At 44.5% G+C, this 13527-nt stretch overlaps 1 protein-coding gene across 1 annotated transcript in view; it reads right to left on the reverse strand.

Moving 5' to 3' along the window:
- The window catches only part of CCDC105 (coiled-coil domain containing 105), a 12622-nt gene extending 6534 nt beyond the window's left edge, over positions 1 to 6088 (reverse strand). Inside the window, exons 1-2 of the mRNA XM_006898348.1 lie at positions 5519 to 6088; positions 922 to 1026 (exon numbers count right to left, since the gene is read on the reverse strand). Coding sequence (XP_006898410.1) covers positions 922 to 1026; positions 5519 to 6088 — 675 coding nt within the window. The remainder of the gene's footprint in view (positions 1 to 921; positions 1027 to 5518) is intronic.
- Between the last annotated feature and the right edge of the window lie 7439 nt (positions 6089 to 13527).

Consider the following 13527-nt stretch of genomic DNA (forward strand, 5'->3'; position numbering starts at 1 on the left):
CCTCCCCCCAACCCTACATCCGTGGCAGTGCCCCAGGGCCACTAGAGGGTCCTGCACGCCCACACAGAGACCGACCAACACTGAGAGACATGGAACCTGAGCTGAATTAGCTGGATGCCTTGGGTGGGGCTGCCTCTGCCTGAGCCTTAATTCCCCATCTCTAAGTGCAGCAGCTGAAGCTCACCAAGGGCTCTACCGGAAAACGATAAACAATCTCTTCCTTTAGAGAGTTCCAGCCTTGAAAACCCACTGGAGAATCGCCATGTGCTCAAATGACTTGACGCCAGGACCTGGAGATAGGGGAGGATCTGAGTTTCCAAACTCACTGCCATCACTGCCATCCAGTCAAATCTGACTGGTAGTTGACTCTCCACTGGGTTTCTGAGGTTGTAAACAGAGAGGAGATTGCCCATCTTTTGTCCACGGGGGGCCCCCTGTGTATTCAAACTGGCAGAGAGGTGTGGCCCAGGAGTTAGCAGAGCACCTCCCTAGGCCTTAACTCAGCAGCTGCAGGGGGCTTGGCATGTGTCCACTGTTAGTTTAAGACCCAACTCTATCTCAGTTTTTCCACTTCATAAAGTGCAAACATGGCGTTGGTTCAGTGGAGAAGAAAGGGGGCGCTGTTTTAAACCCTTGACCATTAGTCAATAAGCTGATGATCAAAACCCACCCAAGAGCACCTTGGAAGAAAGACCTGGTGATCTGCTTTCAAAAGGCCACAGCCTTGAAATTCCCTTGGAGTACAGTTCTATTCTCACGGAGGCATCATGAGACAGAACTGACTCCATAGCTCTTAATAACAACAGTGTGGTGAGTTGAGGGACTTGCTCTTGTTACAGTCCCCAACATCATAGTGGTTTGCCTGACACATAACTAAAGATGCCTCTCTAACCACCTAACTTGGTCTCAGATCTTCCTGACCTTAAGCAGAGCCTCCGATTTCTCCATGTCTATCTCCATCTTCCTCTTCATGGCCTTCAGCTCCTCTTTCTCCCATATCAGCATTTGGTCAGCCTTGTCAGGGACCTAGGACAAGCAGAAGAGTCTCTCACTCAAAGGAGCGGGCTTGAGGGGGGATTTCTCCATCCAGGGTAGGGGATGTGCCTAGCTCATGGACTCTCGGTTTTAAGTGCTCAATGTGTACTGTATCCTCCAGGCTTATGGGAGTTCCAAATGCTTGAAAGGTCCTACCCTCCTTGTTTAGGGTTGTTGTTGTGTACCCTTGTGTCGGAACCAACCCATAGCGGGTTTTCAGAGGCAGTTAATTGCAAAGGAGGAGACTGCCTATCCTTCTCCAGTGGAGAAGCTGGTGGCCTTGAACTGTGTGCCCTCGAGATTGCACAGGCGTCTTGGCATTAGGCCACCATTGTTCCTGTTTTGACAGCTGCTTTTATGTGCCGTCAAGTCACTTGCAACTCACAGTGAAACTATATCCAATAACTCTGAAGGCTGCCGTATCCTGAGCCAGTCTCACTGACTCTGACACATCTACCCCCATTGCCCTAGTTACTGTGTCAATCCATCTCATCTGTGGTCTTCCTCTCCTGTGCTCTCCCTCCACCCTTCTGAGCATGATATCCTTCTCCAAGGATCAGTCCCTCCTGGCCACATGCCCAAAGTATGTAAGATGGAGCTTCAAAATCCTAGCCTCCAAGGAGAAACTTGGTTTCACTCTCTCCAAGACAGACCATATCACATGCAAACCAAATCCTGCTGAAGATTATCCAGAAAGGACTGGAACAGTAAAACTGACAGAGAACTAGCAGAAAAACAAGTTGGGTTTAGAAGAGGCTTGGCACTAGAGACATTATTGCCAATGTCAGACGGATCTTGGCAGAAAGCAAAGAGCATGTCAGAGTATGTCATTGACTGTGCAAAGGCATTTGACTGTGTGGATCACAACAAATTGTGGTTAACCTTGGGGAGAATGAGAATCCCAGAAAGCTTGATTGTGTCTGGCATAACCATAAACTTTGTGTCGTATACTATGCAACCTGAACTCCACTTGCCTTGTTTGAATTTCTGGGTGGCATAAATGGTTCTGAGGGCTCAACTACTGTAAAACCTGTGAGAATCAGAATGTGATGGCATTGTCTTGTTCTGGGTCTTGTAAGTTTTCTGCTTTGGACAAAGGTGTGGGGTTTCCACTGTTCTACCTCTATCATTTAGGGAGGTGGTAGAGGGTCTGCTGGCACACTTTTCTACCTCTGACTGGGGGCATAGTGAGGTGCGCTTTTAACCCAAAGGCAGTTCCTTTCCCAAAGTTCAAATCCCCAGCAACTCTGAGGGAGAAAGCAGGACAGCTTCAGAACCCAATGGAAGGCTGCTGTGGGCTAGAACAGACACAGCTGCCCTCAGCTTGAGTCTCACTCTCTATTAGTGAAAAAATAATTTTGTTTTTCTTCTCTGACAAGTTTTGGTTTTTCTTCTCTGACAAGAAATGATGTTGCACACCCATGTTTATTGCTGCTTTGTTCACAATCGCAAAGAGTTGGAAATAACCCATGTGCCCATCAAAAAATGAATGGATAGAGAAGCTGTGGTATATTCACACAATGGAATATTATGCAGCACTGAAAAACAAAGAACTCATGAAATAGTATCTAAAATGGGTGACTATGGAGGACATTACGCTGAGTGAAATATTTCAGTCACAAAAAGACAAATACTGCATAGTGCCACTATTATAAAACAGGGTTGACATGGGGGCTGGGGAGAAACTAAGAAAAGAGGAGATAATGTACACAACATTGAAACAGGGAGAGAACTGTATAAAAGGAATGTTTGATTAGGTATTGGCATGGCAAGAGTCCAGAATAAGAGCTTCATCGTAAAGTGGTTGGGATGGGGGTGGGGGGGAGCTGTATAACAATGAAAGAACTTTTTTCCCAAAGAAATAAGCAAACTGGGACTGGGGGGGGCAGGGAGGAAAATGTGCAAAAATGAATGAATGGAAACCCAAGGTCATGATAAACTTTCATTAAAATGTATAAAAAAATTGTTATATTGGTTTACATACAAAAGTTGTATACACCATGTTTCATTTACAAACATGTTTCATGCATCCCTCCATCCACACTGTTTCAGACTATCATTCCCATATATTGTGTTTTACAAAATTAATCACCGTTGATCCATGCCCATTATTACCCCACCTTTTCAGGTTCCCACTGGACCTTTCCTATTTCCTTCATCTACTCACTCTGTCCACCAAACTCTGTGACCTTGAGATTCCTCCCCCTTCACCCCCCCCCACCCCTGCATTCATTCCTCCTCTTCCTCCTTTTGACTTTGGTACACATCTAACTAGTAAACCTATTTTTACAATAATGATCTAATGCAGTACTTGTCCTTATGAGACTGAGTTAGTCCACTCAGCATAATGCTCGCCAGCCTCTCCCATGTTGTATGCTATTTCTCAAAAGCATTGCTCCTGAGTGCTGCATAATATTGCATAATAGTGTACTATTGGAAAGGCTAGTGGTTCAAAGCCACCCAGGGGGTGATTGAAAGGCAGGCCTGACAGACAATCTGCTGTAAAGGACCACAGCCTGCAAAATCTATGGAGCAGAGTGACTCTACACCCAGGAGGTGTCCATGAATAATAGTCAGCTCATCAACAGCTAACAATATTTCACCGTATTGATCTACATAGTCTTCTTTCCCTTGTGCACCCATTTCGACTATTTGCTTAGACATTTTCACTTAGACATGAAATAGATCCTTTTGACTAAACATAATCTGCTTTGCACAATTTGCTCTCTGCACGGCATATGTGGAAATGCTTTGCTTTTTAATATAAGCACAGCTTGCTTTTGTTTCAGGTAGTGGAGCGCTTCCTGCTTTTGCTGGGAGCAGGCTGCTGGTTCATGAATCCTTTTGAAAGGAAATAAGATCTTTCTGTGTAATTTTTGCTTTGTTGGGATTTTTGGTTGTTGTTTAGCAGGTACATGGAGATGAGAACAAGCTCGCTCTTTTCACCGGGCCTCCCTTTCTGAGACTTCTATCATTCCAGAGAACTCTTCCTTGGAGGTGTTTTAGTCTTTGGAGTATGCGGCGGCTGTGGGTTTCTTTTTGAGATTAGTAAATGGGATGGAGGCCACTCAACTTAAGTGGGAGAGTTGTTCTTAATATCTGGAGCTGGGCGCTGGAGGATCCTTTCCACCAAGATTATTTTATCTCCTCATCTTGCTACAAGTGGAAGGAGTCTTGTTCGAGAATGAAGAGTTGCCTTTGTAGATTGAGACCATCCGGACTGGGGGCCAGGTGATGGTCTCATTTTTGAGGCAAGCCAAGGCCAAGAAGACACAAACTAAGCAGAAAGGAAACCTAGTTAGCAGACTCGACCCCCAGGAGCAGCGGCAGGCTTAGCTATGTAAAGGAAAGACAAGTTCAGCAAAACGTAACAGAAAAATTGGTCCAGCTGCGGGAGGGCAGTTGCCCAGTAACGTAACAAGGGAATTTTAACTAACCTATGACCTTACTCCTCCTGTACTTGACTTATAACCCCTTTGCCCCAAAGGATTAACTAACCAATCACAATGTATGTAAAACTAGCCAATAGAAAAGAGACCCTTACCACTACCTTATAAGCCTATATAAACAGAGAACTTTTTGCTTTCAGGCAGCCTGACCCTTAAGAGGCTGTGGCCTCTGGCAGCGCTCCTTGCAGACAATAAAATTTTCCTTGCTTCACCAAAAGAGCTTATAGTAAGGGAGCTCTGGTGGCCTGGTGGCAAGAAGCTGCGCTGCAATCCCTAAAGCATGAGGTTCAAATCTCTCAGATGCTCCACTGGAGAAGGAAGAACAATCTCTTCATGTGCCAGTCGGGGATCTGATTCGTGGGCACACAACAAAAACAAAAATAAACAAAGAGCTTGTAGTAATGCTCCTTCACCTGGAGTCCCTGGGCAGGAGGTAGAATTCCTGCAACAATTTCTCTCCAGGAAATCTGGGAGGTTCTCAGCTTTTAGGGTAGGAATTTCTCTTTAGTGGACTTTAATTAGAGTTCTCATCTTCCCCCAGGGATGGGGACTGGTAGCTAGGGTCCCACTCTGCAGGCAGTGACCTGTTCCTTTCTCCCAGGATGGGGTCTCGAGATGGGGGTGAGGTGAGAGTGGGGTTAGGGGGTGGTGTCTCATTCCCTGAGTCTGGGATGTGTGGCGTTTTCAATGCTTTAGGGAACAATTTCATCTGAATTGGGACCAGCTGAAGGCTGAGTGTGTGTTTATCCTCTTGGATGGAAGTTAGCAGTTTTACCCTTTGGAAGGAATTTGATCTAGTCGGACTCTGGAGCTCCCTTACTGAAAAGTAGAGCGTTTCCCCCTAAGAGCTGGGAGGGAGGTTGCTGGGAACTGAACCTCCTTTGGGGATAGTCTCACCCTGAGGGTTTTGGGGTGTCCCTATCTTCCCCTCCTCTCATTGGGGTTGGGGTTTGAGGACGTTCACCCTCCAGGAATGATTTTCCTCCCTCGGTTCAGCACCGGGAGATGAGACGGGGCCTGGGGGAGTGTCCCACCTTCTCGCACTTGGGCCGGTAGCCACGCAGCTTGGCGCTCTGCTGGTTGACGAGCAGGCCCTTGTGCACCTCGCCGAGCCTGCGGCTGGTGGCCTTGCGGCGGCGCAGCAGCTGCTGGAGCTGCCTGTTGATCTGGTGCTGCGCGCGGCTGAGGCGCGCGGCGGTGTAGCGCGCTCCGCGGGCGTGCGCGTGCACCACCTCTGCGGTCTGCAGGGCGTACGCGTCGCGGTGCAGGGACGTGGGGAGGGGTGCGTGCCACGGGGGCGGCTTCATCTTGCTTTTCCACAGCGTGACGCCGTCACCGGGCGGCGGGTGCTCCACCTTGCCGCCGCCCCTCACCATCTCCACGCGGAAGCGCCAGGGCTGGATGTAGGCGGCGCGGCAGAGGTGGTGAGCTACGTTCGGGTCGCGCACGCTGTCCTTGGGCTGCCACATGGCCACGACTTCGCGACCGCACCGGTCGGTCAGCTTCTTCGCCCGCAGCGTGGCAGCTTGGGCCGCCTTGTGCCATGCTGGGGCTCCCACGAGCGTGTTCTGGCTGCGCTCAGCAGGGGGGACCAGCACTGGCATGATGCCTTTCTGGCGTCCCTGCCTGTGCCGGGACTCCCACGCTGTGGGGTAAGAACCCCTAACTACGCCAAACTCCTTCCTCGCCTCTCAGAGTCGGTGGAACTGAGAGCGCCCATCCCCATGGCGACAACAATAACACAGGGAGGCTGCGGACGTTCCACACCTGGAGGAGGAGAGAGGCATTGGAGACTTCTTCTGCTTTGCAGCTAGAACAAGCCTTTAGAGTTTGGCACCTTGAGAAAGTTGACCTTCTCTACATTCTTCTTCCTATTCCTGTCTTCCAGCCACCTGAATCTTCCAGCTTCTGCTCTAAACTCTTTTCCACTCAAGATTGTGGGCTTCCTGTTCTCTTTGCTTGGAATACCCCTTTCCATATTCCTCCTACGGTTTCCCGTGCTGGTTCTTGTTCAGTCTTCAAAATCTTATTTAAAAGGGGTCCTCCTCATTATGCTGAGTGAAATATCTCAGTCACAAAAGGATAAATACTGCATTGCACCACTGTTGTAAAACGGGACTGACATAGGGTTGAGGGGGAGAATGAGAAAGATGGGATAAATTATGTATACTGCATTGAAACAGATGAGGAAGAGAACTGATTAAAAGGGCTATATGATTAGGTATTATTGTCATGACAGGAGTCTAGAACAAAGGCTGCATAGTGGAGTAGACTTGGGGGGAGGGATTGCAGAACAATGAAAGAATTTTTCTTTTCCTTTTCAAAGAGAAGAACGAACTGGAGGGGAGGGGTGGGCAGGGAGAAAAGTGCAACAAGGAATGAATGGAAATCCAAAATCTCTGTAAATTTTCATTAAAATTAATAATAATTGAAAAAAGAGGGGTCCTCCTTTTCCTCAGTGACTACAGTAGCCCGCTGTCCCATCTCACCAGATTGTTAAAAGTCGTTGAGTAGCTTTTAGCTCATGATGACCCCTTGTGTTGCAGCATAGACCCGTGCTCCGTGGCTTTTTTGGCTGCAACCTTAATGCAAGTAGATTGCCAGCTCTTTTCTTCTGCTGGGTGGTTTTGAACTCATCAACCTTCCAGATAATAGGTGAACACAAGCCATTTGCACCGACTAGAGAGCTTTCCCCAGATTTTAGGACAAGCTACTTTAGTAGCGTGAACGGATGGAAACCGCTTTTTAAAATGCAAGCCAAATAAAAAAGAGGCTTCACAAGGGAGAACCACAACCCCTCCCCTCAGAGGAGATGCACAGTGGCTCTGGAAGACGTCATGGCTACCACCCTCAGCTGCCACTGCTGACCCAGACAACTGTAGCCCCACTAGATTTCCCAGGTGATGCAAAAGGTTAACTGGTTTGACTGCTAACTGAAAGGTGGAAGGTTCTAGTTCACACGGAGAATCCTCAGAAGAAAAGCCTCCTGGAGCTCTTTTTGAAAAGCGAGTCATTGTAGACCCTGGAGAGCATAATCCCACTGTGGTACACTCTGATTTGATTTACCAGCCAAAGTGCCTCATGCCCAGATAACTCCCATTTGGCAGTCGGGGTCTGCAGGTTCCCAGGATGCTGAAGAGGATACACTGACGCTTCCAAACTTAGATGGACTAGGAAGAAAGTCCTGGTGATCTACTTCCAGTCATGAAAATAGAGCAGGACTAAGCACCATTTTGGAGAAATGGAGAAAGGATTGAGACTGTCAATGACTTCATATTACTTGGATCCACAATCAATACACTTGGTACCAACAGCCAGGAGATCAGGAGACACTGGGAACGTCTGTCGTCAAGGACCTCTCCAAATTATTAAGGAGCCATGACATTGGTTTAAGAATGAAAGTGCCTGATCCAGACTTTTCAATCACTTGCCATGTTGTTGAAAGCTGCCCAGTGAATAAGAATGACAAGAAGAATCGATGCCTTGGACTGTGGTGTTGGAGAAGAGCTCTGAACTGGACTGACCAAAGAACAAACACATATGTCTTGGAGAAGGTGCAGCCAGATGCTCCTTGGAGGCAAAGATGATAAAACTGCATCTCACATACCTTGGTCATGTTGCTAGAAGAGTTTATTCCTTAGAGAAGAATATCGTGCTTGAAAGGGTGGTGGTATGGCAAAGGAGAGGAAAGACCCTTGACCAGGTGGACTGACACAGTGACTGCAGCAATGGGCTCAAGAGTGTCAGAGATTGTAAAGATGGCACAGGGTTCAGATCTCCTGTTCATAGAATCACTGTGAGTTGTACTCAGTGGCACCTAACAACAACAACAACAACAACTGGCATACTTCTGTTTGTGTTGCATGGAGTCTCCATGAATGGGAACCAACTCAATCACTACCAGCAATAACATCCAAGAAACAGTAGAGGAAACTTCCTTGTGCCAGTTTTATGTCAACACAGTCCTTATCTATGAAACTACCATACTTAAAAACTGAAATTGGTCCAGGCCACTGCCCACTGCTTATTATAGGCTATATCTGTTTCTTGTAAGTCTAGTTCAACTGTCTATATTTATCAACCTCTAAAATGCAAATTCACCTTTGTTTCTGTTGTCCATTTTGACACTCCTCTCTAGATTGACATGTCTGCCTGTGTTTGAGAAAAAGGCTAATCATCTACTCTGGTTTCAAATCCCCTGGTCATAACCAGAATTGGCAAGTATATAGAAGGTTCCACAATGAGGGATTAGTTCTTAGTTCCTGAGAGATTTCAGTTGTGTGCTCCTGAACCAAAATGTTGAATAACTTTTATAAAAATTCTACAGAAATATTTACATCTGTAAGCCCCATCGTCTTCACAATTACTTGCTATGCAGATGAGAGCTGGACAATAACTAAGGATGATGGAAGTATTGATGCCTTTGAGTTGTGATGCTGGAGAAGAATGTTGAACATAACGTAGATCGCCAGGAGAACAAACAGATCTGACCTAGAGAGGGTGAAACCAGTTTGCTCCCTGGAGGCAAGGATTTTGAGGTTCTGTCTTGCATACTGTGGGCACGTGGTCAAAAAGGACCATTCCTTAGACAGGGGCATCATGCTTGGTAGGGTGGAGGGGCAGTGCAGGAGAAGAAGACCTAGAATGAGATGGATTGACTTAGTGACTGGAGCAGTGGGATTAGGTCTGTCAGAGATGATGAGATTGGCACAAGATAGGGCAGCTTTCAGAGCTAATGTACATAGGGTTGCTAGGAGTCAGCGCATAACAACAACAACAACAACAACAAAGGCATGGTGATTTTCCACGGTTGCTGTAGCCCAAATACCTCTTATAAGCTAATATTCTTGGTTTTGTGGCTGAAGGTAATATGAGCTCATTGTAAATATAATTTATAAAATACAGATAAATATAATGTAGAGAATAAACATGTCATTTAAAAATTTATTCCATTGTGTTTCTTACAATCATCCCTATTCATTATGTCTTATAAAATTAATCACCATTAATCTGTTCTCACTATCACCCCATCTTTTCAGATCCCCTCTGAATCTTTCCTAATTCACCCCCTTTCTCCTCCCAGCAAACTTTCAAGTCCCCCCAAGTCCCTACTCCTTCCCTTCCTTTCTCTCTTTTGATATCCATATACATCTTACTAGTTACCCTTCTGTTTTTACAATAATGGTCTTATGCAGTATTTGTCCTTCTGAGACTCAGTTCACTCAGCATAATGCTCTCCAGTCCTCTCCCATATTATATAGTATTTTTCAAAAGCATTACTCCTGAGTACTGCCTAGTATTCCATAACTTGAATGTATCACAATTTCTCTATCCATTTATTTATTGATGGACATTAGGGCTGTTTCCATGTTCTTGTTATTGTGATATATGCTGCTATGAACACCAGTATACAAATCTCCATTTGTGTCTCATTTCTATTTTCCTCAGAGTGTATTTGTAACAGTGGAATAGCTCAATCCTATAGGATCTCTGTGTTCAGCTTTTTGAGGAAATGCCAAGCTACCTTCCAAAGTGGTTGTACCGTTTTACAATCCCACCAACACTGTGCGATAATTCTAATCTCTCCACATCCTCTCCAACATTTCTTGCCTGCAATCCTGTTAAACTTTGCCACTTCCAATGGAGCGAGATGGTATCTGACGATGGTTTTGATTTGCATTTTTCTTATTACCAATGAGTTCGAGCATTTCTCCATGTGTCTTTTGGCCATCTGAATGTCTTCCTCTGTGAAAAGTCTTTCCATATCTTTTGCCAATTTTGTAATTCAGAATTGTCTGTCATTTTAATGACACAGAGAGATCTATTCTGAACATGCACATAGGGTTTTCAAAAAATGACTGAAATAGTACATTGACAGAGAACTACAAACTGTCTTTAGAAGAGGCTGTGGCATTAGAGATGTTATTGCCAATGTCAGGTGGTTCTTAGCAGAAAGCAAAGAGTAACAGAGAAATATCTATCTGTGCTTCATTGACTAAGCAAAGACATTTGACTGGCACTTGTTCACAACAAATTGTGGCTAACTTTGAGAAGAATGGAAATCCCAGAACACTTGATTGGGTTCACTTGAAACCTATACTTGGACCAGGAAGCAGTCCTCAGAACAAAGCAAGGAAACCACTGGCTCAAAATCAGGAAAAGAGTGCATTAGGGATGCATCCTTTCTCCATACCTTTTCAATCTGTATACAGAACAGATCATTTGGGAGGCTGGGCTTTATGAGGAGGAATGTGGCATCAGGATTGGAGGAAGATTCATCAACAACCTACGTTATGCAGATGATACAACCTTGCTTGCTGAAACTGAGGAGTACTTGAAACACTTGATGCAGAAGGTCAGGGACTGTAGTCTTTAATATGGATTGAAGCTCACTATCAAGAAGACAAAGATTCTCACCACTAGGCCAAATTGCAGCACCTTGATAGACAAAGAAGAGATTGAGGTTGTTAACTATTACAGCTTCCTTGACTCCACAATCAGCACTCTTGAAACTAGCAGTCAGGAAATCAAAAGATGAATTGCACCCAGGAAATCTGCTGTCAGAGACCTCTCCAGAGTGCTGAGAATCAATGATGTCAGTCTAGAAACCAAGGTGCACCTAATCCAGTCCATGGTCTTTGCAATTACTTGCTATGCATTAGAGAGCTGGACAATGATTAAGGATGGTGGAAGAAGTGATGCCTTTGAGTTGTGGGGTTGGAGAGAAGTCTTGAAAATACCATGGACCACTAAGAAGACAAATAGTTCTGTCTTAGAGAGGGTGAAACCAGGTTTTTCCTTGGAGGCTAGGATTTTGAAGCTCCATCTCACATACTTTGGGCACGTGGCCAGGAAAGATGTCCTTGGAGAAGGACATCATGGTGGAGGGGACAACACAGGAGAGGAAGACCCCAGATGAGATGGATTGATACCATAACTGGCACAATAAGAGTAGGTGTGTCAGAGTCACTGAGATTGGCTGAGGACAGGGCAGGCTTGAGAGTTGTACACAGCATTGCTATGAGTTGCAGGCAGCTCGACGGCACATAACAATACAATAACAAAAACATTCTGAACATGGTCTTGATTCTTCTCTGTAACTCTCCCTCTGTCTCACTCTTCTCATTATGTTGTTACTAGGTTTGTTGAATCAGCACTGACTCATGATGGTCCTGTGTAGACAGAACAACACCCTTCCTAATCCTCCACTATCTTCATAGTATTGTGCCCACTTGAGTCTGCTGTGTGGTCATGGTGTCAGTCCATCTCATGAGAGTCTTCCTCTTTTTCACTTCCGCTTTTCTAAGCAGGAAGTCCTTCTTCAAACACTGCCTCCTCCTGATAACGTGTACAAACTATGGGAGGCAAAAATCTCAGCTTCTTTGCTCCGGGAACATTCTGGCTACACTTCTTCCTAGATAGATTTTTTCTTTTTTTTATTATTAATTTTAATGAACGTTTACAGAGACTTTGGATTTCCATTAATTCATTGTTGCACTTTTCTCCCTGCCCAACCTCCCCCTGCCCCAGTTTGTTCTTCTCATTGCAAAGTAAATGAAAAATTCTTTCATTGTTATACAATCCCTCCCCTCAGGTCCACTCTACTATGCAGCCTTCGTTCTGGACCCCAGTCATGACAATAATACCTAATCATATATCCCTTTTAAACAGTTTTCTCCTTCATCTGTTTCAATGCAGGATAAGTATTTTCTCCTAGATAGATATTTTTTGACAGCTTATATTACATATTTGCCAACATTACAACTCAAACACACACACATATCTAGATGTTGCTGCTTGTTGCCATTACACTTGACTTTGACTCATAGTGACCCTGTGTGTCACAAAGGGAAATGTCACCAGTACTGTACCATTGTCATGATCATCGTTATGTTTAATCCACTGATGGGGCTATTGCTTATGACCTCTTGATGGAGCCGGAGCATAGCCGAAGCACAGCCATCTTGGGAGAACAGTCTGCACACAGATGTACTCCAGACACCTATCCAAAAGACAGGTCTGAGGATAGAGTGTGGGAAGAAACTGGTTCTCTAAGTTATGCAAACAGACAAAAAGAGACTTGAGTCTTGCAAAAGAGCTCAAGAAAAGTAACTCTTCCCGATAAATGAATATTCCTTTGTTCTTGGCAGTTGCACGGCAGTTGCAGTTATATTAATTATAACAAGTTCTAATCAGAAGGAGATTGTGCACAATATGTTATTCATTTTTTCTTGCTTATTTGTCAAAAGCCTTTTGTCTTAATTTCTGGGAATTCCAATCTCCGCCTTTTCGGGCCCAGTAAGATAAATCTTAATGTTTCTATTTTGTTCCCGTATCCAGCCCACATGGGCTCTATAATATAACCTTCAAAGTTTCTATTTCTCTGTGAACCATCTCTTTGTTTCTAAAATGTATAAAAATAAAGACAGGCTACTGCCCAGGGTCAGTCTTCTTCATCTGCCTGGTGGTTTCTGTCCTGCTTTGTTTCAGTAAGTTGTTTGTCTCTTGTGTCTTTATTTACTCATTTCTTCCAGGCATCATTTCCCCCAGAGAAGTAGAATAAGTGGTCCCCAACATCTGGCGCTCAACCTGGGGCTCGAAGAGATCTCTGGGAGAAACTGAAAGGTAAGGTAAACTTTTGGCAGAGCCTTAAGAGGACATTGGAATTCAAATTCCCTGAAAGGGGAATTCCTGGGAGGAACCGAAAGAGGTGAGTAGCTTTCAGGATTACGAACATAGAATTGCAAATAAGATGTAAAAAGAAGTGTTAAAGCTAAAAAATATAAAAGCGTCATAAATAAGAACAAAAGGAAGAAAAGTGATGTTATAAGAAATAGAAAATAGCTAATAATAAAAAAGAAGTGTTAAAATTCAAAACAGAGATCTCTAAATGTTTGTACTAATTGTCTTGTTTTTTTTGTCTATATTTGTTGTTATAATATTGATTAATAATCTTAAAAGAAAGCTTTCAAAAATTTTATAATCATGGGTAATTCTTCATCAGTGCATGAAGAATATATAATTATAATAAAAGGATTGTTAA

Source organism: Elephantulus edwardii, unplaced genomic scaffold (genome assembly GCF_000299155.1).
Source record: "Elephantulus edwardii isolate Elephantulus edwardi_28Jun2011 unplaced genomic scaffold, EleEdw1.0 scaffold00226, whole genome shotgun sequence".
In the NCBI taxonomy this organism is placed as follows: domain Eukaryota; kingdom Metazoa; phylum Chordata; class Mammalia; order Macroscelidea; family Macroscelididae; genus Elephantulus; species Elephantulus edwardii.